The 27,380-nt window shown below is 55.2% G+C and overlaps 1 protein-coding gene across 4 annotated transcripts in view; it reads left to right on the top strand.

Annotated features, from left to right (window-relative positions):
* Positions 1–802: 802 nt before the first annotated feature.
* Positions 803–27,380, top strand: part of RAB11FIP5 (RAB11 family interacting protein 5) — a 42,239-nt gene continuing 15,661 nt past the window's right edge. For all 4 annotated transcript variants that reach the window (XM_065836289.2, XM_065836287.2, XM_071808435.1 and 1 more), the window contains exons 1-3: positions 803–1,306; positions 18,098–18,537; positions 19,801–20,500. In XM_065836289.2, coding sequence (XP_065692361.2) covers positions 939–1,306; positions 18,098–18,537; positions 19,801–20,500 — 1,508 coding nt within the window. In that variant the 5' untranslated portion in view covers positions 803–938. The remainder of the gene's footprint in view (positions 1,307–18,097; positions 18,538–19,800; positions 20,501–27,380) is intronic.

The following is a 27,380-nucleotide window of genomic DNA, read 5'->3' as shown; positions in this document are numbered from 1 at the left end:
GACCTGGGGGTCCTGGGGACAGCAGGGTGAGCATGAGCCAGCACTGGGCCCTTGTGGCCAGGAAGCCAATGGTACCTGGGGTGGGTTAGAAGGGGGTGGTCAGTAGGTCAGAGAGGTTCTCCTGCCCCTCTGCTCTGCCCTGGGGAGACCACACCTGGAATCTTGTGCCCAGTTGTGGCCCCTCAGTTCCAGAAGGACAGGTAACTGCTGGAGAGAGTCCAGCGCAGCCACCAAGATGCTGAAGGGAGTGGAGCATCTCCCGTGTGAGGAAAGGCTGAGGGAGCTGGGGCTCTGGAGCTGGAGAAGAGGAGACTGAGGGGGGACTCATTCCTGGGGATCAATATGGAAAGGGGCAGTGTCAGGAGGATGGAGCCAGGCTCTTCTCGGTGACAACCAGTGATAGAACAAAGGGCAATGGGTTCAAACTGGAACACAGGAGGTTCCACTTAAATATGAGAAGAAACTTGTTCATGGTGAGGGTGGCAGAGCCTGGCCCAGGCTGCCCAGGGAGGTTGTGGAGTCTCCTTCTCTGCAGACATTCAAACCCGCCTGGACCCCTTCCTGTGGAACCTCAGCTGGGTGTTCCTGCTCCATGGGGGGATTGCACTGGATGAGCTTTCCAGGTCCCTTGCAATCCCTGACACTCTGGGATCCTGCGAATCCCACTCCTGATCGGGCGGCCCGGCGGGCGGGGCGTGGTCGGGGGAGAGGGCGTGGCCTTGTGCATAGAGGGCGTGACCAAGGGTTGAAGGGGCGTGACTACAGCAGGGCGTGGTTAGAGCAGGGGGCGTGGCTTGGGGGGGCGGCCGGTGGCGCTCGCGCTGCGGCCCGGCTGCGGCTGCGGCAGCAGCGGCGGAGTGGGGCCCGGCCCGGTTCGGTTTGCTCCGGTCCGGTTGTGTCCGGTTCTGTCCGGCCCGGCGCCGCCTCCCCGTCCCACCATGGCGCTGCTGCGGGCGGCCGCGCTCCCCGCCGAGGGCTCCCCGGCCTGGCTGCCCACCCACGTCCAGGTGACGGTGGTGCGGGCCCGCGGGCTGCGCTGCAAGGGCGGCGGCGGCGGCAAAGCGGGCACCAGCGACGCCTACACCATCATCCAGCTGGGCCGCGAGAAGTACAGCACCTCGGTGGCCGAGAAGAGCCCCGGGAACCCCGAGTGGCGGGAGGAATGCGCCTTCGAGCTGCCCCCCGAGCTGGGCGGGCTGGTGCTCACCGTGATGCACCGGGCCCTGGTGGGCATGGACCGGTTCCTGGGCCAGGCCATGGTGCCCCTGGAGCCCGCGCTGCAGCGGGGCCGAGCGCCCGACGAGCGGTGAGTGAGTGCGGCCCACCCGTGGTGGGGGAGTCATGGGGTCCGTGTGTGACCTGGGTGTTGTCATGGGGTCCCTATGGGCCCCAGGATGGGCGTCCTGGGGTCCCCACATGTCTCAGGATGGGCATCACAGGGTCCCAGTGTGACCTGGGATGGTGTCATGGGTTCCCTGTATGTGCAAGGGTGGGTGTCAGGGGGTCCCTACGGGACCCAGGATGGTGTCAGGGATCCGTACGTGACTCTGGATGGGGGTCATGGGGTCCCTATGTGACCCGGGATGGGTGTCACAGGGTTTCTTCGTGACCTGGGATGGGTGTTCGGGGTCTTTACGTGACTCAGGATGGGTGTTCGAGGTCCCTACATGACTCAGGATGGCTGTCACAGGGTTCCTATGTGCGCAAGGGTAAGTGTCATGGGGTCCTTACGTGACCCAGGATGGTGCTGGGGTCCCTACGTGCCTCAGGATGGGGGTCACAAGGTCCCTATGTGACCCAGGATGGGTGGCACAGGGTATCATGGGGTCCCTGCGTGACCTGGGATGGTGTCAGGTGTCGCTATGTGATCTGGTATGGTTGTAAGGGACTCTACATGACTCAGGATGGGTGTAATGGGGTCCCTGTGTGCCCAAGGGTGGGTGTTACAGGCTCCCCGTGTGACCCAGGATGGGGGTCATGGGATCCCTATGTGCCCCTGGTCCCTACATGACCCAGGGTGGGCGTCACGGGGTCCTTACGTGAGCTGGCGTGGGCGTCATGGGGTCTTTACTTGACCCAGGATGGTGTCAGGGGTCCCTACGTGCCTCAGGATGGGGGTCATGGGGTCTCTATGTGACCCAGGATGGGTCTCATAGGGTCCCTGTGTGACCAGGGATGGGTGTTTGGAGTCCCTATGTGCCCCTGAATGGGTGTCACAGGGTCCCTACGTGCCCCAGGATGGGTGTCACAGGCTTACTGTGTGCCCTGCGATGGCCGTCAGGGGTGCTTATGTCCCCCAGGATGGGTGTCAGGGGTCCCTACATGACCTGGGATGAGTGGCAGGGGTCCCTCATGCCCCAGGATGGATGTCATGGGCCTGTGTGAGCTCCAGGAAGGGTGTTGCAGTGGATGGGGTGCCATGAGTGCCCCAGGAAGGGCATTGCAGGAGGTCACACACCATTACGAGGCCGTGCAAGCCCCAAGAAGGGTGACACAGGGGACAGGACATTGCAGGGTCCGCATGAAGGGTGTCACAGAGAATGGGGTGGCATAGGGCCCGTGTGTGACCCAGGAAGGGCATTGGGGGACACAGGGCATCACAGGGCCCGTGGATGCTCCGGGAAGGGTGCCACAGGGGACAAGACTTCACGTGTGCTCCAGGAAGAGTGTTGTGGAGGTTGGAGTGGCTCAGGGTCCCTCCATCCCCCCAGAAAGGGTGTTGTGTGGGACAAGGCATCACAGGATCCTTCCTCCCTCAGGACAGGGTGTCCCAGGGGACAGGGCACATCCCAGGAGGGTCCCCATGGTGTCTGTCACTCCTGGGAAGCCGTGACACAGATGTGGGCGGTGGTTTGTCCTTCCCATGGCTGCGGTGGCTTTGCAATGCCCCCCAGGCTTGGTGGGACCGTTGGTGTGACCTGGTTTATCACAGGGCCGCTGCAGGAGGGTCCCCCACTTCAGGGAGCCGAACCCCAGCCCTGTGTCACCTCCGGCGTAAATCCCTTTGTGTGTGGGATTTGCTGTTCTTCCTCCTTCCCCTAGAAGAGTTTAAAACAATAATAATGTTTTCTAGCCTTTGCCAAGCAGAGAAATGCAGGAATGTGGATGCAGTTCCTTTAGGGAAGAAGTTTTTTAGAGCTCTGCTCCATGCAGACCTGGCTGTGCTGCCACACGCCTCCGGGAGCATCCCTGCTCCCCAGGAATTCAGCTGCAGGATGGGGAGAGGAGCCTCCCTCGCCCTCCTACCCGGGGCACAACGCAGCTTTGCTCCTGCAGGGCGAGATTAGCGTGGAAAAGGGATTGGAAAAACTTTTCCTATGGAGAAACGCACCTTGTTTACATCTTCAGCCCGTGGGGACTCCTGCTTGTCCTAAAATGAGAGCGTGGGGAGGGAGGAAAAGTGACTAACCCGGAGTTAATGTCTGAGTGTTTCCCCCCCAGCGTTTATTTTGCTTTTATTAGCGCTGCCTGGAGAATGGGTGGTGTTGGAGGAGCTGGATCTGAATTCGTCGTTTCTAATTCAAACCAGCGTTGTGCACAGACTTCAGAGCGAGCGAGCCGACCTGGGTGCGCCGGGAGAGACGCCTTGTTTTGGCACGGGAGGACGTGAAATGACTTTCTGTCCTCTTTGCGGTTTGGGTGGCGAGCCCTGCGCCGGGAGCTGTGTCTCGAGGAAAAGCTCCTGTTAGTAGAAGTTTACAACGTTGTGCAAAGCCGGGGGGGCCCTGCGACGGTTCCGCCAAGGTTTCGGGAGCCTGTGGTTTCATCTCAAAGGTCTCAACGTCAAGGGCTGTTAATCCCACGGGTGCAACGTCCAGTGCGGCTGGAGGCTGCTGGTGACCCCAGTGGTGCAGCCCGCAGGGGGATCTGGGCTGGGAGATGGGAAATAATCAGGATTTTTGCTGCCCACCTCTCTCCCTTCCTGAGCTTTGCTTGCATAAGGAAAATAAACTTCCCCTCGTGCCGTTCAGAGCTTTTTAGGCTCTTTATCTTTGCCTGTGGCCCCTGGTGATGGAAGCGAGCGTGGAAAACACGACGGAGAGTGCTCGCCTTGCATCCTGAGCAGCTCAAATCGCTCAGAGCTGGAAGGTGTCTGGAGGGTGGGTGGTGGGTCTGTGGTGTTGAACAGGCTGCACTTATTTTTGGGAGAGGATTCCCAAGCGCTGGAGCTTGTCCAGCCAGGAGGGAGAAGCGTTAGGGGAGAGAAACATCTGACCAAAGCTTGCAACCAACTTCTGATACACTGCTTTTGCAAACAACTTTGTTGAGGAGGAAATTTTAGTGCCAGGTTGAAAAAATAACAAAACAAACACGGTCTGCACAGCGGAGCACGCCCAGGCCTGTACAGCGGAGATAACTTGGCCCCAAGCGAGGGATGTGCGAGTCGAGTCTCCGCCATACGCTGGTTTTTAGGAGCCCATCTGCAGTCCCTGCTCCTGGGCATAGAACTGCTGCCAATTGGAATGGGACCTCGCTTAAAAAAAAGGCCTTGATTGTCAGCGTGTTGACCTTGCTCTCATTTTCCTGCTGATTCTTGTTGTACAGAAACTTTACCGGCGATGATTTTTATACTTGTTTTCAGCTCGATGGAAAATGTTCTGTCAAACTTGGACTCTTCTCCGGGAACGAGCCGTCAGCTGGCGTCTGTGGGTGTTTGTGAGCTGCCTTGTTCGGCTGAACATCTCGGTCCTTTCAGTGTTTTGCTTGGGAGGAAATCAACTCCTGGATTTGCACAAGAGCAGCCTCGTGACCTTTTTGGGCATCCCAAGGCTTGGGGTCGGCAAGCAAAGCACCAGTGTTGAGCATCATTTCTCCCTTCCTGCTTGAGCCATAGAATCATTTTGGTTGGAAAAGACCCTCAAGATCCTGGAGTCCAACTATTAACCCACCCCCAGCACTGCCCCATGTCCCTGAGAACCTCATCTCTGTGTATTTTAAACCCCTCCAGGGATGGTGACTCCAGCACTGCCCTGGGCAGCCTGTTCCAATGCCCCACAGCCCTTTGGGGAAGAAATTGTTCCCCACATCCAACCTCAACCTCCCCTGGGCAACTTGAGGCCGTTTCCTCTGCTCCTGGCGCTTGTTCCTGGGGAGCAGAGCCCGACCCCCCTGGCTCCAAGCTCCTTTCAGAGTTCCAGAGATCAAAGAAGCAGGCGAGATGCTCCTGGTCCTCACCTCTCCCTCCTCCCTGACCCAGTCCCTGCATCTCTCTGTCCTGCCTCATTATTTGGAAGCCGAAATCCCAGCATTGTTGGCAGGAGGAGACCGTGGAATGAATTGTTTCTGTGCTGGTGACCATCACCGTGTCCAAGCGTAACGACCTGTCGGTGGGTCCTCCAGCGCCGCTGCCGTGGTGCAGGCATGGGGAGGATGTAGTTGTTTGCTGGGTGGTCAGTCCCTCCGAAAGAAGGGCTCAGCCTAGCTGAACAGGGTTTTTTTCTGTACCCACAAGGCAGCTATCGCTTCTGCTTCCTGACAGCCAGGAAATGCCGTTGCAATCCCCCACCGGGGCTCATCCTGCATCCCCTGCGGCATCACAGTGAGCAATGTCCCCACTTCAGTCCCCGTCAACAGAGCCTCTGGGATGGGTGGCAATGCCTCCAGCTGCTACTAGAGCTCCCATCTGATGCTCATCAGGTTGTGTTGACCCCTTGGCCAACATGGTCTGTTGGGTGGGTGGCACAGCAGGGTGAGGACAGTAACATCTACAGGGTTGGACCTCAGACCCAGACGGGCCTTGATGTTGCTCCATGGGCTGTAAGGCTGATCATGGGCACCTGGTGTTTCCTAGACTGGGCAAAGAAACCCCGTAATTGTCATCACCTTTCCTCTCCTCCTTCGAAATACCGTTGTCATTTGTTTTCTTTCCCACAGCTAAGGGGAGAAGTTGAAGCTGTGAGACTTGTACCAGCACTGGTGTGGCCAGCAGGCCCAGGGCAGTGACCGTCCCTGTGCTGGGACCTGGGGAGGCCAAACCTCGAATCCCGGGGTCAGTTTTGGGTCCCTCACGCCAAGAAAGACCTTGAGGTGCTGAAGCGAGTGGAGAGAAGGGAACGGAGCTGGTGAGGGGCTGGAGCACAAGTGTGATGGGAGCGGCTGAGGGACCTGGGGGTTCAGCTGGAGAACAGGAGCTGAGGGGAGACCTTCTGATCTCTGAACTGCCTGAAAGGAGCTTGGAGCCAGGGGGGTTGGGCTCTGCTCCCCAGGAACAAGCGCCAGGAGCAGAGGAAACGGCCTCAAGTTGTGCCAGGGGAGGTTGAGGTTGGATCTGGGAACAATTTCTTCCCCAAAGGGCTGTGGGGCGTTGGAACAGGCTGCCCAGGGCAGTGCTGGAGTCACCAGCCCTGGAGGGTTGGACAGACGGACATGAGGTTCTCAGGACATGGGGCAGGGACAGGAGTGGGTGAGTGGTTGGATTCAATGATCTTGAGGGGCTTTTCCAACCCAAACGATTCTGTTATCCTGTGGCTTCCATGGTGAAGCTCTGCTTGCCGTGCAAACACCGAACTACCAGAGCTCGCTCTTTGGAGGGCAAAATTCAGGGCTTTGCATCACGGGGATCCTGCAGGGAAGGGCGCAGTAGGTGTAGCAGAGGATTTGTCATTCCTGGCTCTGGCATTTTCCTGCAGTGACTTGCAGTTGTTTGCTGGCTGCTGCCTCGGCCAGGGAGCAACAGCAGCGATTGGCCTTTGGTGCCTCTGCCACAGGGAACGAGTCTTGCGGAGCCGTTATTAGCCCAGCTTCACATTCCCCAAAGCTCTCCCTGCCACAGTTCCCTTTACAGGTTCCTGTCCCTCCCCAGCTGTGGAGGGAGCGGGGCTGGTTGCTCAGGGGGGTCTGGGTTTGTGTGCAGCCCTTTGCGGGTGCAGCTGCAGCGTGTCCGTCCTGGCAGTGGGATCGAGACGCTCTCCTTCCCACCGCCCATCGGGGAAGAAGCTACTCGGGGTACCAAAACCTTTCCTCTGGGTGCAAAGCTTTCCTAGCTGAAGTCCTTGAGGCCGCCGGGGCTCGTGTCCCCTGTGTCCCGATGGAGCCCGGTTCTGGGACAAGGCTCAGTGGAGATGGGACGGGAGAAGAGAAGCTGAGAGGGATCTTATCGGTCTTTATAAATATCTCCAGGGTGGGTTTCAAGAGGATGGACCTGACTCTGTTCAGTGGTGCCCAATGGCAGGGTGAGGGGCAATGGGCACAGACTGAAACACAGGAGGTTCTGTCTGAATGTGAGGAGAAACCTCTTCACTTTGAGGTGCCAGAGCCTGGCCCAGGCTGCCCAGAGAGTTTGTGGAGTCTCCTTCTCTGAGACATTCAAACCCGCCTGGACATGACCCTGTGTGATCTGCTCTGGTGACCCTGCGTGAGCAGCTGGGTTGGGCTGGGTGATCTCCAGAGGTCCCTTCAACCCCACCAGTCTGTTTTTCTGTGTGATTTCCTAGGGCTGGGGAAGAAGGTTTCGTGTCATTGCTGCCCATCTCGCAGCAAAGCAGCGTTGGGACCTCGGCGTGGGGCGAGAAGCACCCGCAGAGCCAAGGGACGCTGCCCAAATCCCTGCCAGGGCTCCCTCGCGGTCTGTTGGTCCTTCTAGAGCTAAACCACCTGCCAGGCACTTTTCCTTTCCCCTTGCTGGTTGTTCCCATCACATCCCCTCCTTTCAGTGGCCGGAGCGGCCGGGTAACGTGATTTCTGTGTCCTCGTGTTTCCCCCAGGCACGAACTTGCTCCCATCTCCACCACCAACCCCTCTGCACCACCATGTGCTTGTGACCATCATTCCCCCTCGTTCCATTAAAATCAGTGCCGATCGTTAGCAGCAGAGCTCGCGCTGTGGCCTGCGGGCTCTTGGCCGGGGCATCACTCAGATGGGATGATTTGTGCTGTTTGCCATTCCCCCCGTGGCCTTGGCTGCGTCTCCTATGGGAAAATTTTCACACCCAGGGCCAGAACTGACTTTGTGCCCCTTATCTGGCTGTAGCCGAGGCCAAATCGCCGCAGTCGTGTCCTCCATGCGTCTGTTCTTAAGTCAAGGAGGGCAAGAGACCTTGTAGAGGAGGGGAAATAGCTGCTCTGTGATAGTTTGGGGATGGAAGGTTTTTAATACAAGGGGCAAACAGAGCCCTTTTCCCCAGGGGCTGTGATCAGAGGTGCGCGGCAAAGCTGGCGAAGGTCTCTGGGGTGGCCGATTGCAGCAGCGAGCTCCTTGGCCTTCCAAGCTGTGATGAAATCCTCATTTTGGGGCTGAAAAAGCAGCTCGGAGGGGTTGTTGTGGCTCAGCTGAGCCAGGAAACGCCCTGCTGTGTTGAAATGCTGCCGAGCAGGGGGAGGAGAGGGGTTGTCCTGCCGAAAATCAGGTCGAGGTGCTCTCTGTGCTGCCCCAGGTCAGGCTGGGCCCGAGGGACCCTGCGCCCGGTCCTTGGTGGCCAGCGTGGCCGGGCAAGCGTTTGTCCCCGGCTGGGAGCCCAAGGGAGAACGCCAAGGTTCTGTGTGATGGTGCTGCTTATGCAGAGCTTAATTTTGCTTCTACCTGCCCGGTTAACTCCATATTCACCCAGCTGCCTATTCCGGTTTGAGGCCCTCACTCAGTTCTGCTCCAGGAGGGCTCTGCTTTGCTTGGTTTTTAAAAGATATTTGAGCAGTTTGATCGCAGCTTTGCGAGTCTGGCACGTCGGGTTTGGACTGTGAGTAGCTGAGCACGCTGGCCTGTCACCCTCCATCATCTGAAAAACCCAAAAGCTGCAGATTCAGGTTTCTGTCTGTGTTTCACGCTGATCTGCAGAGCCCTAGCTGCCTCCGGCTGTCTTTTTGCCCTTAGCAGCTGTGGAAAAACCCACAGCCGGCTCAAAAAACCCCTCGAACCTGTTGGTAAAAAGCTCCAGATGCAGGTGGAGCTGGCGCTATCGCATGTCTCGAGTTCGGGCAGTACTCATAGCATCCTTCAGGAGCATCACCGCCTCGGTTCATCTTTCCAAGGTGACTCTCTCCCTTCCCTACAGAGCATGGCGAAATATTTTGTGTCCATTCTTCCTCTCCGCTCCTCTCGCCCTACAAGGGCTGAGCTGTGGGCTCAAAGGCAGCAGGAGAGGAGTTTTTGGGGGATGTTCTTCGTGGTTCCTGGGGGACTCGTGAAGATCTTGAGTTTATTTGAGTTGAGAGAAGGGAACAGAGCTGGTGAGGGGCTGGAGCACAAGTGTGATGGGAGCGGCTGAGGGACCTGGGGGGTTCAGCTGGAGAACAGGAGCTGAGGGGAGACCTTCTGATCTCTGAACTGCCTGAAAGGAGCTTGGAGCCAGGGGGGTCGGGCTCTGCTCCCCAGGAACAAGCGCCAGGAGCAGAGGAAACGGCCTCAAGTTGCCCAGGGGAGGTTGAGGTTGGATGTGGGGAACAATTTCTTCCCCAAAGGGCTGTGGGGCATTGGAACAGGCTGCCCAGGGCAGTGCTGGAGTCACCATCCCTGGAGGGTTGGACAGACGGACATGAGGTTCTCAGGACATGGGGCAGTGCTGGGGGTGTGTTAATGGTTGCACTCCATGATCCTGAGGGTCTTTTCCAAGCCAAACGATTCTCTGATTCCATCTGTTGGGGTGGAGAGCGCGTCCATGCTGTGGCTGCCGCCATGGCAGAGCCAAGACCCGCTTATTCTGCCCGTCCGCTGTCTCCAGCTCACAAACACGCTTACGTAGGTGCCTTCATGAAACAAAAACAGGCTCCTTGCCCCCAGCAACCCCGTGGGCTCCAGGCGCCCTGGTGTCATCTCGCTTGTTGAAATCCTCTTGCTCTTGGCGCTGCTCCATTGCAGAGGAGCTGGCACGGGCTGCTGCCTCTGTGCTGCTGCTGCGCGGGGCTTCCTCCACAATTTGAGTCCAAAAAAGTCCTTGTGTCCATTCTGTCCAGTGAAAATGGCTTTTAAACCTCTGCTGCCGCCTCTCTTCCCTCCCCAGGGCTTGTTGGAGCCTGTGCCCAGTGTGCAAGTAACTCCTGGGGAAATTTGGGTTCCCAGCGGGACGGCCTTTCCAGCTCGAGCTGCGGGTTCGGGAGCTGCATCCCACGACCTCCCTAGCTCCTCATTTTCAGCACATGTGTCTTCACCAGTGTGTCCAGCGAGGACAAATCTGTGTGTAATTAGAACACCCTGCTGCTAGGCTGAAGATTTGCTCCTTTTTCCCATGTGTGACTCGTGCCCGAGAGCGCTTTGCAGCGCCTGTTGATGCCATGAATGAACAATCAATGCGTGACCTGTTGCCCAGGCGGGTGTAGCCGATATTTTGGGCTGCGTGGGTTGGTTTTCCCTTTGAAGGACGGGCAGGTACTTGGTTCTCCATGCCAGCCCGGCCGGGATGCTCTTCCCAGCTGAAAGTAGAGAAGAAATCACAGCAAAACCGCGTTTCTCCCGCCCATCCCACGCACGTTGAGCTCTGCATTAAGCAGACGCACCGGGGGAACCTGCGGAGCAGCTCCTCGGTGTCAATTGTGCTTTGCGATGCTGCAAAGTCCTCTTAGGACTTGTTATTTTCACCTTTATTAGTGCCGTTGGTTTCTGGAGAGCGGGCAGCGGGTCACCAGCGCTGTCACCTCTGCCGTCCTCACCCAGAGGCCTCGTCCCCACGTCTCGCTGTGCCCAGGCAGCACTGGCCTGGTGGTTTGGGTCATTTGATGACCGCAAATGTGGTTTATTGGCTTGTTCGTGACACGGAGGACGCGAATCTTGGACGCTCTGAAGCGTAAGCAGATAAATATAGCTGAAGAGATCGCTTTCTGTCTGCTGCTATTACAATCTCCTCTTCATTCATAAATGTTTCATGTACCATTTTACAGCTCCTTAAATCTCCCCCCCTTTCCTTTCCTATCTTTCCGTCCTGTGCTAGCAAGAGGAAAACCTCTGCTCTTCCCAGCCTGAATTGATGTGGGATGAAGTTGCCTGCCCGTGCTGCAGTGCCAGCGCTGTTGATTGCTCTTCTCCGTCCCTGGTGTCTATTCTTACCTGTGAAACCGTCCCCCTCCATGCCATCACACCCCCGTTTGCCTCTTCTCTCCAGCACAGAGGCCACAGGGGCAGATTTGGAGCAGTGGGGTGGCTGGGGAGTGTCCCACCCTGCCTGGGTGCAAGAAAACAGCTCCACCCCAGTGTCCCCATAGCCAAGGGTGGCAGGGACAGCAGCTGAATGTGAGCCAGTGTGTGCCCAGGTGGCCAAAAAGACCGAGAGCATCCTGACTGGTGCCAGCACTGGTGTGGCCAGCAGGCCCAGGGCAGTGAGCGTCCCTGTGCTGGGACCTGGGGAGGCCAAAACTTGAATCCTGGGGGCAGTTCTGGACCCCTCACACCAAGAAAGGCCTTGAGGTGCTGAAGTGAGTGGAGAGAAGGGAACGGAGCTGGTGAGGGGCTGGAGCACAAGTGTGATGGGAGCGGCTGAGGGACCTGGGGGGTTCAGCTGGAGAACAGGAGCTGAGGGGAGACCTTCTGATCTCTGAACTGCCTGAAAGGAGCTTGGAGCCAGGGGGGTCGGGCTCTGCTCCCCAGGAACAAGCGCCAGGAGCAAACGGCCTCAAGTTGCACCAGGGGAGGTTGAGGTTGGATGTGGGAACAATTTCTTCCCCAAAGGGCTGTGGGGCATTGGAACAGGCTGCCCAGGGCAGTGCTGGAGTCACCATCCCTGGAGGGTTGGACAGACGGACAGGAGGTTCTCAGGACGCGGGGCAGTGGTGGCCTTAGCAGTGCGACGCTAGCAGTTGGACTTGAAGATTTTAAAGTTCTTTTCCAGCCAAAATGATTCTGTGATCCTATTTGATGCAGGAGTGAGGATACTCAGGCAGTGAGCACTGAGGTGCCGCAGGGTCTGTGCCTGAACTCCAGCTCCATAGCACAGCCTGGGTGTTAGGCCGGGCTCACCACTGAGCTCTGCACACAAGCCGGGCTGGTTTTCCCTGGTTTTCATCCTGCCGTGCAGGTTCACAGCCTGTTCCTGCCATCGAGCCCCGCTGGAGTGACAACCCCTCTGTTCCTGACCTCAAAGCTGGAACCCATTAGAGAAGCAGGACTGAGTTCCTTCGTTAGCAGTGAGCTGAATTACCTAACGAGCCGTGGGGGGGGTTGGATTGTTCAAGTTTGTTTTCGAGCACTTCTCAGAGGAAGGTTTGAAGGGATGAACTTCTTCCCACCCCGGCTGCTCGCACCCTTTCTTCCCCATCCGCGGGGGATTCAGCCCGTGTTTATTTTCCATCTGTGCTTTTCGCGGCTTACAGGGATCACCTTGCAAAACAGGCCGTCCAAAACCAACACGAAAACAAACCTACGCTGCAGAAAAGCTTCCCGGCACCCGTGGGGGAAGCGGTGTCACAAACACGAAGCCGCACAAAAAGCACAAAACTCCCCAGGGTTGAGTTTTTCCACCCTGTGCTTCCCTTCTCGGTAGGTGAGCTTCCTCCCGGCCTGATGTGATATGTAGTAATATTTCTGCAGGGCTGTTGCAGCTCTTGTCTCACCGAAATGCCTCTTGAAATAGTAATTTAATTGTGCCCGTGCCATCCCCATCGAGGTGGGTTGTGCACGAGGAGCTTTGCCCCTTCTGCCAACATCCCTGTTTTCCCTGCATTGATTTTCTGCGCTCTGTCCTCTGCTCTATAGGCTCAAATAGTCTTTAATTAAAGACTTGGGACTTTTCCCTAAGCAGGGAAGACCTTGTTGCAGGGATGAATCAGCAGCAAATGACAGGCCGGGCAGAGGCATTGGCTCCGCGTTGGGCTGTCGCTTGTTCCGAGGTGGCTGAGCCGTGCGGGGCAGGAGTATTTCTGCTTGCTTTGGGTTGAACCTTGGCCACCTCGACCACGCCGCGTGGTTTTGGGACATTTTTGGGAAGCGTCTGGCTGCTGGAGTTCTCTAGAAACGCTCTGGCTGCGCGTCCTCTGCGTGCGGCTGTGAAAGCCACGAGTTGCTGAGGGACGTCACCACCCGAGGAAGCTCTTGTCACCCTGCTGCTGCTAAAGCACTGGGACCAGTCCAGGATTGAAACTGGAGAACCATTGCTGAAGGTACCCAGGGTGTGGTGCACAGGTCTGGCTGAGCTGGAGGGTGGACGAGGATCCCTTGGGGACCCCAACTGGACCCATGGGAGAGCAAGGGTGGTTCCTTCTTGGATGGACCCACGTCCTCGCTCATTGTAGAGCAGGATGTGCCCTGATGGTCCACATGGCATCTCTGAGAGCTGTGTTCCATTTGCTGCCCTGCTTGTGCAATCTCATCTCGCTGTCACGACTGTGCTAATCCCAAACCAACGAAGTGAGCTCGGATCACTTTGGGATGGTGACCTGCAAAGCTGGGGAGTATTTGAGCGTGGACTTCAGGCTTGAAGGAGGCACTTGAGGAGGTGGGGGACGTAGAGGGGACAAGGTGACAGAAATCTTGGGCTCAGTGTCCCCTGGGACCCCTCTCCGTGGTCAAGGTTCCCTTTCTGTTGAGGTTTGGCTCTGTGTCCCCCTGGTCACCCCAGCAGTCCCTGCAGACCAAGTGACTCTTAAACCCAAACCAATTTTCTAACTGACAGGGAGAGAAAAAACTGCCTGAACATCTTCCCTCTGTTGTTCATATCCCCAACACAAGGTTTTTAGAAGCGGGGACCCCCTTTGCCCCCCCACATTGACCACCCGCAGCGCGACAGAGGATGATGAGCAGAGAAGGCAGGCTGGTGTGAACCAGGCGCTGACCCTGAGCGAATCCATCGTGTCAGCATCCTCCGTGGGCTCGTTTTTCCTCCTTGACAAACAGCTCCTACGCTCTTGTTTCCATGCCAGGGTGTTTTCTTTTTCCCTTTGCTCAGCATTACTTGGCTTTCCGGTACGGGATGCTGCTGGGGAATGAGGGAGAACACGTGGGTTTTGGGGGCCTGGAGCTACAGCAGGGCTTTGTGCTCTGTTCTCTGTGCTTCCCTCGATGCTCCGATTGATCCCAACAACAGCAGATATAAAAATAGATGCCGGGCGCTTTCTGCCGTTCCTCCCAAAGCTGCCTTTTGGCAGCCGTGCCGTGCGGCTCGTTGTTCTCGGTGGAGGTGAGTGGGAGGAGAGAGGAGCCTCTGCACAGAACAGGGTTCTACTGCAACTGTCTGGAGGCAGCTGGGATGTGCTAATTAAACACGATGACCTAAATGAGCGTGCACAGCCAGGGAGGGGGGCTGGGAACCCTCAGTCCATCCTCAGTGCTCACAGGAGCTACGTGGTGATAGGACAAGGGGTTATGGTTTTAAACTAAAGGAGGGAGATTCAGGCTGGACATGAGGAAGGAATTGTTGGCCCTGAGGGTGGTGAGAGCCTGGCCCAGGTTGGGCAGAGAGGTGGTGGATGAAGCATCCCTGGAGACATCCCAGGCCAGGCTGGACGGGGCTCTGAGCAACCTGAGCTGGTGAAGATGTCCCTGTCATGGCAGGGGGGGCACTGGGGGAGCTGGGAAGGTCCCTCCAACCCAAACTGTTCCATGATCTATAAGAGCTCACAGGGGCCTCCAGCTGCTTCCCCTTTCCGAGATGTCTGTGGGGAGGCTTCTGTTTGAGGTTTCCTCTCCCGTCCCTGTGTACTCGGGTGTTTCGCCGCTTCCTTCCCCCTGCAGAGATCCCTTGGGTCCCTGTTCCTACCGTGGCATCTGTGGACTGAAGATCCTGAGGTGATGCCGGGAGAAGCCCTTCGTATTTTTGGGGTGCAGTTGCGTGTTGAGAGAACAGAACTTGGAGCACAAGTGTGATGGAAGCAGCTGAGGGACCTGGGGGGTTCAGCTGGAGAACAGGAGCTGAGGGGAGACCTTCTGATCTCTGAGCTGCCTGAAAGGAGCTTGGAGCCAGGGGGGGTCGGGCTCTGCTCCCCAGGACAAGCTGTGACCCCTCTGGACTTCGCTAAGAGCAGCACCTGGTTGTATGTGGCCGGAGATGGGTGGCTTGTCCTGGGTGTCCAGCGAGGAGCTGGACCCAAGCGGGTGGCACCTTCCTCAGGAGACGCCACCAAAACCAATGGGATGCAGTTCACAGCACAAAGATACTGCAGGAGTTGTGTTTAGCTGGTCTGGGACTTGAAACCCACCCAAATCCTGCCACATCCCAGCCGAGTCAGTGTTTGCGCCGCCTGTTTCCACTGGAACTGACTCATAGAAAAGAAAAAAACAAGAAAGAACCCAACATGGAACAACTTAATCCTCCCAAACATTCATGTGGTGCCGTAAACTTAGAGCTCAGCCTAAAAATAGCTCCGTTCCCTGGTTGAGGTGTAGTCCCGACTGCTGATTAGCTCTTGGGAGCCAAAAATAGCTCCTTAATCCAGCTCCAGCATAAGCAGAGGTTTTGCCTTGAACGGGTGCTTTTTGCAGCAGATCAGGTTTTAAGGGTTGTTCTCTCAAAGGCGTCGCCGCCGAGCACCCCAATTAATTTTAATGAGCACAGCATTCATAAGCGACAGGACGGGAGATGCTGAGAGCGCATCCACATCTCCTACGGGCTGCTCCATCTCATCACCCTCAAGCTCCTGCCTTCTCTTCTGTTCATCCACCCAGATTCTCTCCTTTTTATTTTCCACGGGATGATGTAAAACACAAAACCTACTTGCGAGGTTGGTTTTTTTTATTGTGTCGTTTTCCTGCTAAATGATTCAGCTCCCAAATCTCTCCCAGCTGGCAGCTCTTCCCTCTTGAACCCCTTCCAGGTCTTGCATCAAACTGAGCAACACAATATTTGATGTGCAGCCTGTTCCAAGCAGCTTTTTCCTCCCTGCTCCGATGGGAAGAGCCGGACTGACCCACCTGGCTCTTTGCAGCCTGTGACTCGCTCTATAGGCTCAAAGCTGCTTTTTTTAACGTGTTTTCTTTTCCCAGGCGTCCCGGTGGTGATTTAGGGGTTTTATCCCTGTTCCCCAAGGTGCGGTGAAGGCTCCTCATGTTTTCCAGCTCCTCCCTTGGTGTGGGATGCGATAACTTCCCCAGCACTAATGCAGGAACTCCTGGAGGGTGCGATTCAATGTTCTCCGCGCCCTGGTGATTTCAGGCTGCTCACACCCAGCTCCGTCCCTTCACATTTTCCTTCCCCTTGTGAAGCGACTTCACTTTTTGAGTGGATGTAAAACATCACCAAAATTTGATTTTCTGGGAAATTCTTAACCCTGAGTCTAGAAATTTTTTCCACAAAATGTGTCACTGAACCTGCAGATTTCCTTGTGCCTCGTTAAGGTGAATGTTAATACTTTGCCCAGGAAGCAGAGCCTGGAATTTGGCAGCTTATGGGAGGAGAAGGGAGCGAAAGAATCACAGAATCCCAGAATGGACTGGGTTGGAAAAGCCCTCAGAGCTCATCCAGTCCAAGCCTTGGTCCAACTCCAGTCCATTGACCAGATCATGGCACTGAATGCCATGGCCAATCTCAGTTTAAAACCTCCAGGGCCGGTGAGTCCAGCACCTCCCTGGGCAGCCATTCCAATGCTGACCACTCTCTCTGCACAGAATTGCTTTCTCATCTCCAGCCTCAATTGCCCCTGGCAGAGTTGAAGCCCATGCCCCCTTGTCCTATTGCTGACTGCCTGGGAGAAGAGCCCAATCCCCCCTGGCTAGAACTGCCCTTCAGGTCGTTCTAGAGAGTGCTGAGCTCACCTCTAAGCCTCCTCTGCTCCAGACTGAACAAGCCCAGCTCCCTCAGCCTCTCCCCATAGGGCTTGTGCTCAAGTCCCTTCCCCGGTCTTGTTGCTCTTCTCTGGACCTGCTCCAGCACTTCAATCTCTTTCCTGAACTGAGGGGCCCAGGACCGTGGGGTTGGCAGCGGTTTGGGGGAAGAAATGAAACGAGAAGGTGTCTCGGGGCATCTCTTGCTTTGGTGGCTTCTCACCCACTGTTGGTCCCAGCTGGCAGGAGGTTGTAGAATCACAGAATCGCTTTGGTTGGAAAAGCCCCTCAAGATCATAGAGTCCAACCATAACCCATGCCTGGCACTGCCCCATGTCCCGAGAACCTCATGTCCATCTGTCCAGCCCTCCAGGGATGGTGACTCCAGCACTGCCCTGGGCAGCCTGTTCCAATGCCCCACAGCCCTTTGGGGAAGAAATTGTTCCCCACATCCAACCTCAACCTCCCCTGGTGCAACTTGAGGCTGGTCCCCTTTCCCATCGCATCCCAGGGCTCACTCTGTGCCCTGCACACGCTGCTCCCTGCAGAAGGATTTGGCCCTAAATACAGCTTGGGAGGTTTTTTCCCTTGTGCCATGACTGTTTTGGATGCTTTTCCCGTATTCTGTGTGCGAAGCTACGGAGCAAAGTCTGTGTTATGGGTTTCATCCCCCAGTAACTTGCTGTGGGGTCGGCTGAAGCTTTTGTGCTGGTGGATACGGCCAATATCTCACCTGGGAGCTCCCACCAGCAGCACAGGGAACATTACAATGAAATAGTTTACCCTCTTCAGCTTGAGCTGCCTCGAAATTCAAAATTCACAGACGTTTCAGGAGAACTGAGGGATCTGGAGGAGGGGAAGGGGATGGACATTGGGTTTTGCTGCATCCTCCACCATCACATCAAGTCATCACACATCCCAAAGCCGTGCCCCGTAAAGGGCTCTGGGGGTGCGGCATCCTCGAAATGCCCAATGCAAGGTCACTTCTAGGCAGACTTCAGCATCTTGATTTAGGGTGAGGCACCGAGGATATGGCATTAAGTTATTTTAATGAATGTTGTTGAGTGCCTTTGCCATTACGGTCCCGTCTCTGACTTGAAAGGATTTGTTCTGAGTCACTGGCTCTTGAATATTTCAAATGCGAGCACAAAGCACCATCTTTTTAAACAGACCGACCGGCCATACCAAAATTTGGTTGTGAGTAACCTCCCCCTGAACCGCGCGGCAGGATCTGACGCCAGGGCGAGCGAGATGGGTTTGTGGGGTTATTTAGTGAAGTGTTTTAGGACAGGGATGGAGATGGAGCTGTTGTGGTTAGGGAGAGGTCTGGTCCCTGCGACACCTCCGTGTTTGGTGTTTGTGGATCTCCGACTTGGGTCTTAGGTGGCTTCGGGGGCACTTGTGTGACTTCCCACTCATCAGTGTCCTCGCTGAGGTCTTGGAAATGACAGAGGGACCTTTTCTTCTCTTCCCTCTTTGGCTCCAGGTGGTACAAGCTACACTCCAAGGCTGGGAAGAAGGAGAAGGAGCGCGGGGAGATCCTGGTGAGCATCCAGTTCACGCGTAACAACCTCACGGCCAGCATGTTCGACCTGTCCATGAAGGACAAGCCGCGCTCGCCCTTCGGCAAGCTGAAGGACAAGGTGAAGGGCAAGAAGAAATACGACTTGGAGTCGGCCTCGGCCATCATCCCCAGCAGCATGGGCGCCCTCGACGGGGAGGACGACTACGACATCGGGGGCAAGAAATCCAAAGTCAAGGGCTTCTTCTTGAAGAACAAGCTGCGCAAGTCGTCCCTGACGCAATCCAACACCTCCCTGGGATCCGACAGCACCGTCTCTTCCGCCAGCCTGGGCCTGGCCGCAAACCTCCCCGAGGTGACCAAATCCCCCAGCAGACACAGCAGCCTGTCCACGGAGCGCTCTGGTAAGAGGATAACGCTTTTAATCCCCACTCCCCCCTTGTTTTTTTTATTTCTCCTTCTTTATAAGGGGCTGTTGAGGCTTTCCTGCAAATCTGTTAATTAATTGCTTACCTAAGAAGCGTTGTCCCGCACAAACCCTCTGAGACCTCCGCGCTGGCAGTACCGTGCTTGCCAGAATGAGAGGAAACACCTCAAATTTTCCTTTTCCTGTTGAGCCTGTGTATGAACAACGTGACTTAGGCTGACGCTGCACGTGCTGCCTGCAGCTCACCACGAGCTTGCGGGCTACGGGGGTGCTTTGGGACCCCTAAAACCCTAAAAGTGGGTCACTAACGCTGACTCAGAGCGCAGAACCCCTATGGGAGAGGGTTGGATGGAGCGGAGCGCGTCGCTGCGCGGCTGCTCGGTGTCTAACGAGACGCCTCCAGCTTGGAGGCAAAGCTGGAACCGCGACCGGTTCCCGGTGATTAAACCGATCTGAGCTCTTGGCGCTGCGAGAGCGGCGATTTGCAAACAAAAAAGGCCCTTGTAGTGAATTAATTCTTGCAAACAGAATATATAATTAAATGGTTTAATTGGCTGGTGATGGCAAATTCCCGTACGGGGTGGGAGTCCCTGGGTACGTGATGCTTCTCACCACGTGGGTGAAGCCGCTTGCATGAGGCGGGTGACATTCCCGAGAGGCTCCGGTTTGGCCCCGTCATCCTGGCGTCGTGGTGAAGGAGACGGTGTTTTTGGCTCGAGGGGACAGCAGCTGTGTGTCACCTGCAGCCTGGGCTGTCCTGCTCACCAGGGTCCCCATGTAACCCCAAAAACCTGCTGGGCGGTAGCAGAGCCGCAAGGCCGGGCAGTGCTGCAGCCTGGCCTGGCGACGCGGAGCGCAGGGGCTCCTCATCTTTTATTCCATGCAAATTCTTAAATCACACGGAAGCATAAGCCTTCTAAGTAGCTTCTGGGTAGTTTCTTGGATTTATTATCGATCGCAGATCCTCTCAGACAAGGGGCTGGTTTGTCTTACAGAGATTTCTCTGCGGATCCTCCAGCGGGAGGCAACGTGCTTTGGGACAATATGGACCAGCTCATAGAGCCACATAACTATGACCCATGTTTTGCATTTTAATAATTTAAATATCAACTAGTAAAGCCTGGGAGGGAGAAGGCCAGTATGATTTCACAGATCTTCATGTTTGCAAGGTGATAACAATGCTTGTTATGCTTGTTACTCAAATGGCCTCACCTCTCTTTTGTGCTTTGTTTCCCCGCAGTGAAGGACTATTTGCCGTCTCCGAAGCTGACCCACAAGAGAGCGTTCAGTGACGATGTGTCCCAGGTCAGCCCGGTCCTGGAGCCAAAAACAATCCAAAACCTGAAACCAAAGAACGACCCCGTGTCCCGCTCTTCCCTCTGCATCAACGGGAGCCACGTTTACAGCGACGAGCCCGCGCCAAAGAGCCCCGTGTCTGTCCCACAGGCTGTCCCCAGGCGGCAGGAGGAGGGTCACGGCTTCACCCCCCTCCATCCCGACCCCCACGAGGTGCCTTGGGGGATCAGCGGCTTTGAGAGGGCGCAGCAGAGAGACGAGCCCAGGTTCATCCCGTCTCCTCCCAGCTTGGCCTTGCAAGAGGAGCTCAGGGTCTCCACGAAAGCCGTCACGCTCAGCAACCACCTGGGCAGAGCCAGGATGGAGGAAAACAGCCGCTTAGAGAACAAACCGACTCAAGCCGCGACGCCCGTGGTCTTCTCCACGGAGACAACGAAGGACAAACCACCCGAGGAAACGAGGAAAGAGGAGAAGAGAGCCAAGGGCGGCCTTTTCCACCATGGGGGCAGCAAGAGCGATGCAGGGAGCAAAACGCAGGCCGAGAAGGTGGGACCCTCACAAGGCTCATCTGGCGGAGACGAGAGGAACAAAACCGGCGGCTGGTTCGGTTCCAAGGAGCCCAAAGAGTCTCCTCAGAAACCCAGGTCAGTGACAGGCGGGTGGTGATGTCCCGGCCATTAAATCGCTGCCCCAGCCTCCCGTTTTCAGCGGCCGCGCTGTTAAACGCTCCCCAGCGTCAGCGGAGGACGCGTCCCCATTGCGATAGCGGGGAAACGCTTCCTTGGTCTTAAAATGGAAAAAACCTCTGCCTTTGAGATATTTATCTCGATCCTCCGCTGGCTTGTGCCACAAACCAGCTCGGTTTGTCCTCCCAGGCTGTGTTTCCCAGTTGGAGAAGGGAGGGATCCCCTTCATGACGAGGGAGACGTTTCCCTCCGCAGAGGTCACACTGTGGCCTCCAAGTAAAGGCTCGTTATCCTTTAATTAGCTAAAAAAGCTTCCCTGGCAGGCAGCGTGGGATGCGGGACATGGGGACATGTAATCACATTTTCTTTTCATTAACGTCCCCCACTCCTGCGTGGCTGGTGTGGCCTGGGGCTGCGGTCCTTGGGTAACTCAAGATATTATTAATGTTTCTGAAGTAACTAATCCCGGCGCTGCTCTCTCCTTTCCCCGTCCCCCCCAGCCGTTTCTCCTCCCCCATGACGAATCTCTAACTGTTCTCGCTTCGTGTGACGATTCATCCCTCCAAACCCTCAGCGCTGTATCTTTAGGACACAAAACGTGGCGTTTGCCCCATTTCTGTGCCGGCTTTACCGCGACGGCACGTCCCCCGTGTCCAGAACCGAGCTGCAAGCCTGGAGATCACCGAGAGCCCCGTGTGGTGGTAGAGAGGGAGAAAACGGGGTTAAAGCAGCCAGGAAAAATAACAAGCAGTCTAGAGCTGGTTGAATCTAGAGGGCTGATTTGTGATGGGGCTTTTGTAACCTGGGCTGACTTAAACCTAATTTATTAAGCAGAAGGATTTTAATTCAGTGTAATGAGGAGGCGCTCATGGTTTATTCAGCCTCACCAGGTTCCCACACGGGTTAAACTGGCGGTTCCTTCTTCCAGGTCTTTAATTCCCAGGGGACTTGAAACCCCGGTCGCTGTTTGGTGTCACATCCCCATACCGGGTTTGTTTCTGGATGAGACTAAAGGATTCCAGTCTCTGAAGGCCGGGATGGAGGAAGGACAGAATATTCATCATTCTTTTAATTCTTTTTTCATCTTGCAATAATAAACCTGCTGTTTGATTTAAGTCCTAGAATAGGAAAGATACACTGTGCAAAATAAACCCATCAAAAATCCCGCTGGATTCAGGCAGCGAAGTTCCATGACCGCGATGTTCGTGTGATGGATGGAGATGCAGAAAGCCTTATTTGTTAAATCGGTGCTCACCGTTGAATTTCAGGCTGAGCTAAAGCTCAGCTTTGCTTAGACTCGGTTTGCCGTGGTGTGTCGAGGATCCCATCACAGGAAGCTGTTGTGTATGGGGAAATCTGGGTGAGTTGTGCAAGAGCAGCTCCCCTTGGCTGGGCTTTTCTCCCCCAAAAATCAGAATTGGCTTTGAAGCAGCAAGCGCTGGAGGGAACAAATTCCCAGGGCCACATTTTGGGGTGTTTATAAGCATCTGAATGGGCTTTAAGTGCAGTTTGCAATTTGAAAATGGGAAGTAATGAGTTTAAACTGTAGCGAGGGAGGTTTAAGGTGGATATTAGAAGAAGGTGGTGAAGCGCTCGAGCTGCCTGGCTGGGCAGTTCTAACCATACCGAACTTTTATGTATTTTCATTCTCCTTCCTTACACTGAACGACCTTGTGGGCCGTGCCGCCGATCCAAATCGAAGCTGTTGAAGGGTTTCTCAGGTCTTGGCTGAACGCAGGGGCCGATTCCATCCGCGTTGTGATAATCAAAGGCGTGTGGTCCCTGGAGCGCGAGACTGAGAAGTCAGCAGCGCTCATCTGGGGTGTTCTGCCACGTCCATCTGCACCTGGAGGTGCTTTTCAATTATCCATATAACTTCTAGCACTGACAATGCATTCACCTTGGCTTTGTAGAGAGAACCAACCTCAATTGCGCAGTTTTTCACCTGCAGGAAGGGATTTTTCCCTCCCGCTCTCCCGATGCTGGAAACTTCACCTTTGCGGTTCTTATCAGCATCTTCTCACCTTTTCTTGCCCACCATGGGTAGGTCAAGTCCCACCTGGGGAGCATCAGAAGCAGACACCTTCAGAAGGCCAAAACCTCAACGGATAATTAGTTAAGAGGCCTGTAATTAGGAAGCTGCTTTAGAGTCCAGGTTTAAATCAGCCTGCAGCTAAGACAAGGCTGGCACAGCTGGTGTTAACCACTTCTCGTTAACCACTCCTCGTTGTGCAACCGCACCCTTTCTAAAATAAGGAAGCCTCTGACTTTTGGCTGGTTTTAACTTCAGTGTTAGAAAAAGGGGGTTTATTCTGTTACGGGTTTTTTTGCTGAGCTATCAGCAAATGTACCCAAACCGGTGCTGCCCTGTGAGACACAAACCCGTTCGCTCTGTTACGCTGGAGATTTCTGCTTTCAGCCCTTATTTACACATATTTATTCGCTGATTTTTGACAGGAAAGCAGGTCCCAATGGCCTTTTAGCCCCGGCTTTGCTAATCTGTCGTGGTTACCAGGCTTTGATACCGGCTTGAATGGGAGAAGGAGGAAGATTTGTTTGGTTTTTGGAGACCTGAATAAAAGACTGTTTGGGGGGTTGTTGTTTTGAAGGTTGCGTGGTCAAGGGTTGTATGTAAGGAAGAAGCTCAGCGGGTTTATATCAGGCAAGGCCTGGGGCTAAAACAATTGGTTTAACTATTTTGAGGGTTTCCTACAATGTTATCAGAGCTCCACAGGTCCGTGGTTTCCTGCAGCGGGAGCTGGGATGATAAAATGTGGCTGCACCTCATGTTTGGCGGTAGGGAAAAAGAGAAAATGCGCTTTGTCTTGTAAAAATAATTGTATTAGTGACATTTGGAGGTTAAAGCCCCTTCCCCCTGTTGTTCATGGGGGGAAGATGTAAAATCACTTCTCGCCTTGGTGGTCGCCCCTCTTGCCATCATCCGTACCCTTAGATCCAGCAGCGAGGCTGAACATGGACCCACATTCCTCACTACGGAGTGTTATTTTCTAAATGCCGGGATTCAGAAGGTTCGGAAGGATGGGAACGCGGTCCCTGGACAGGCGGGGGGAGCAGGGGGGCTTGTGGTGGTCTGTGGACACCAATGCAGGTGACAATCCCCTCCAAACACCGTTAACGGGGGCGTTCAGAGCAGAGCGCGGGATTTGATGAGAGGAGCATCGCGCCGTGAGGACCAGGGCGTCCGGATAGCGGCGATGGGTCCATCACGGGTCTCTGCTCTGACATCCACACGAGCTGCAGAACTTCACGTCTGCGTTGGATCAGCCACCGAGTCCAAGCGATCAGGGATGGAGCTGGATGGTCAATCAGATCGTAAACTGGCACCAGCTCAGCCCTGGTGAGACAAATCTGCTTTGGAGCCGTCCAGGTAAAGCTCAGCCCCCTAAAAACGGGTGTTGGGGTCACCACTTTGCACCCACCAGACCTCATCTTTAGTATTTTCTTTTTGTTCCTGTGGTTTTGGAGCAAATCTCTATAAAGCAGCACTTTGTTATAATTGGGATGACGGGCAGGTGAGGACCAAGGGGAAAGCAAAACGATTATTGCACAGCCAGCTAAACCCCTTACTTTGAATCCAAAATTGCTATTGAAAAGATATTCTCCAACCCCTTCCCTCTTGCATTCCCACCCTGCAGAAAAATGTCTGCACCCATCTCCTCCCACCCCCTTTCTGCACCGGTATTTTATTATCCTTTTATTTTGCGCCAAGAGGCTCAAACTCGTCTGTGAAGCGCTGCCAAACAAATAAACGAGGGCAGAAAGGTACCCGCTATTTATTTTGGCTGGTGGAGCTGTGCTGGGCTCCAGGAGGAGGAGGAGGAGGAGGAGGAGGGTGAGTCAGCGTTTGGATGCAGCAGATCTCGCATAGGCTGCTGCGAGCGGAGGTTTCCCTCTAGAGGAATAAATACAGCGTCCTCGGCTCCTCGTTTCGCTGAATCCTTCGTCAGAGAGGGGAAATGGGGCTTTTTGTGGGGTGGGTTATTCCATCTCCTTACCAGCCCCAAATTTGGCTGGAGTGGGGATGTGCAGTGAAAAGGAAACTTCAGTAAAAGGGTTTTGGAGGAGGAGAACTGAAATCTTACAGAACAAGATGGGTTTAAATTCTTTGTATCTTTAGCTTGGCTTGGGCTGCAGATGTTGGGGGAAGATGATCTGGGATGAGATATTTGTGTTCCAGGAGCTCCATTGCTTCTGGTTTCCTTCCCTCCAAGAAAAGATTCACGTTTACCCACCTTGTTTCCCAGGCAAAACACAACCTTCATTTTGCACTGATGTGTAGGTCACTATGGGTGTGGAGCAACCAGGGTCTTGCTGAAATCACCTTCCCGATTCCTGGTGGCCCGGACCACGTGGGCAGCAGCTCAAGACTGGGATCAGTTTGCTGGTGTGGCCAAGAGCTGCTCTTTTTCGGGGGGTCCAGCACCCTGCGAGCCCCGTCATGACTTGGGGAAGGAAGACGGAGAAGGGAATGGAGCTGGACAAGAGGAAACGGCCTCAAGTTGCGCCAGGGGAGGTTGAGGTTGGATCTGGGAACAATTTCTTCCCCAAAGGGCTGTGGGGCATTGGAACAGGCTGCCCAGGGCAGTGCTGGAGTCACCATCCCTGGAGGGCTGGACAGACGGACATGGGGTTCTCAGGACATGGGGCAGGGACAGGGGTGGGTTATGGTTGTGCTCTGATCCTGAGAGTCTTTTCCAACCAAAACGATTCTATCTCAGTGGGTTTGAAGAGATCCCAGAGCTGTTCCTCCCCCTGTTCAGGTGGTATCAGTGCAACCCAGGGCTCTGCCTAAGCCAGCAGCTCCTTTGGCATCACCATCCCCTGGGGGAGGAACTTCAACCCCTCAGCCTTCTGGCAGCTGGCAAGGTCGTTAGCAGCCATCACTCATTAAGAGCCTGAAGCTGATTAATGCCCTGTAGCCATTTAGTATTGGAGCCCAGCAGAGCTGGCTGGATCAGATCTCAGTTGCTCTTACTCAGCATGAAGTCCTGGGTTTAAGCAGAATCACGAATGAGGAATCAATCTGGAGCAAAACATTAAAGCGAGTGTCAGCGGGATGGAGTGAGCAGAGGTGGGACATCGGTGTGGGCTGTTTGCATCGTGGTGGTTTAGGTTGGACCATGCTGCCTTCCTCTTCCAGCTGGAGAGTTCTCTGTGTTAGATAAGACCCGTTTGTGAACTCTGTGAACTCCCCTTGGGTCACGGCAGCTGTGCTCCCCTCCTCAAGAGCTTAGATTTGAGGGGGTTTAGGGCAAAAAAGTGGTTGCAAACAGGAGCCTGTGCCCCAGTGTGTGTGTTCAGCTGAGGAGCAGTTCCAGTCGTTCATTTGCACCTTCTCTCAGAAAACCAGAAGAATTGAGAGATTCTGTTAATGAGCCATCACCTTGAGACCGTTGGGATGGCCAACAACAAAGAGCGGTGCCCGGAGAGGTTGGGTCCCAAGTAGAGAGCGGTCACCGGTCCCTCTGGGGTCATTTATGCTTGAAGTTCCATCAGCTTCTCCTGCAGCTTTTCCGTGCTCACCAAGAGCTTAAAACACCCAACGAGAGCTGGGCTGCTCAGTTATGTTCTGCAGAGGTGCCTGCGGTGGGTTTGCCGCTGTCTTATGCGCCAATGATCCGAGCAGGGAGGGGACAAGGATGGACACCTGTGCCATGGCCACCACTGCTGCTTGGTGACATCAGGAGCACCGAGTGAGCTGCAGGTTTGAGTGGAAATGAAGGGTTTGGGGCTTGTTTTTTGGTACCTGAATTACCGAGTGGTGTCTGGCGCGGTGTCTGATGGGTGAGCGGAGCCCAGCGCACTTGGCCGCTTGTTGGGTGTGTGACCTACCCAAAAACCAGGATTGGGGGACTTTGGTGGCATTGGTGGTGTAAATAAGCACTTTTCCAAGGTAGCTGCTCAGAAGATGGTGTGTGGGGGGGCTCTGAAGCTGCCAGGAGTGGGGAGAAGTGGGTCCTGCCCCACTGCTGCGGCGTGCACAGGCTCCCACCCATCCATACATCCTTTATGGTCCAAGGGGACATAACCGCGCCGCCTTTAACAGCAACCGATGCCGACTGCGCCGTCGCACATGGTTAACTTTTGCCTCAAGATGGCATTTTAGCGCTTTAAAATGCGTCTGAGGCTTTTTCGTGACATCCATAGTAACCCACGAAAGTAGTTGTCCAAGAAACTTTGCCGTTTGATGGCGTGTTGACCGTGATTTTCCGGTGCCACCTGGGATCCCTCCCAGGGCAGGCGGGGAAACGCCAGCCCCAGGGCTGGATACTCCCCCTGCTTTTCGGCAAAGCAATCACTTTATTAATTCCTCATTAAACTTTGCTGGTTGCTCCATGTCTGTATTTTTCCTAAACCAAGACAGGGATCTCTTTGAGGTTTGGGGAAGCCACAGGGGCTCAGGAGGAGGAAGCGTGGAGGTTAAAGCGCTGGTTGGGGTGTCCACATCGCACCCTTCGTGATGTGAAAACCTCCAGGACAGCCAACCCCGGCCTGGTGGGGCTTCCTCGGGGTGGTGATGCTGGAGGAATTCCCAACGGGAGATCAATGAAATCCCGGAGAAAGGTCAGTGTGGTCCCTCTTGAAAGGCAGCAAAGAACGAGCTGCCTGACTCGGGGTGAGGTGTGGGAGGAGATTGAGCTGGATTGGAGACTAATACCGTCCTCCTTCTTGGGGACCCACATGTTCAGGCATCATAGCATAGTTTGGGGTGAAGGGACCTTCCCAGCCCCCCCAGCCATGAGCAGGGACATCTTCACCAGCTCAGGTTGCTCAGAGCCCTGTCCAGCCTGGTCTTGAACCATCTTGGGGACCTTAG

The sequence above is a fragment of the Patagioenas fasciata genome, chromosome 4, assembly GCF_037038585.1.
Source record: "Patagioenas fasciata isolate bPatFas1 chromosome 4, bPatFas1.hap1, whole genome shotgun sequence".
Taxonomy (NCBI): Eukaryota; Metazoa; Chordata; class Aves; order Columbiformes; family Columbidae; genus Patagioenas; species Patagioenas fasciata.
This window is presented reverse-complemented; position numbering and strand designations above follow the sequence as displayed.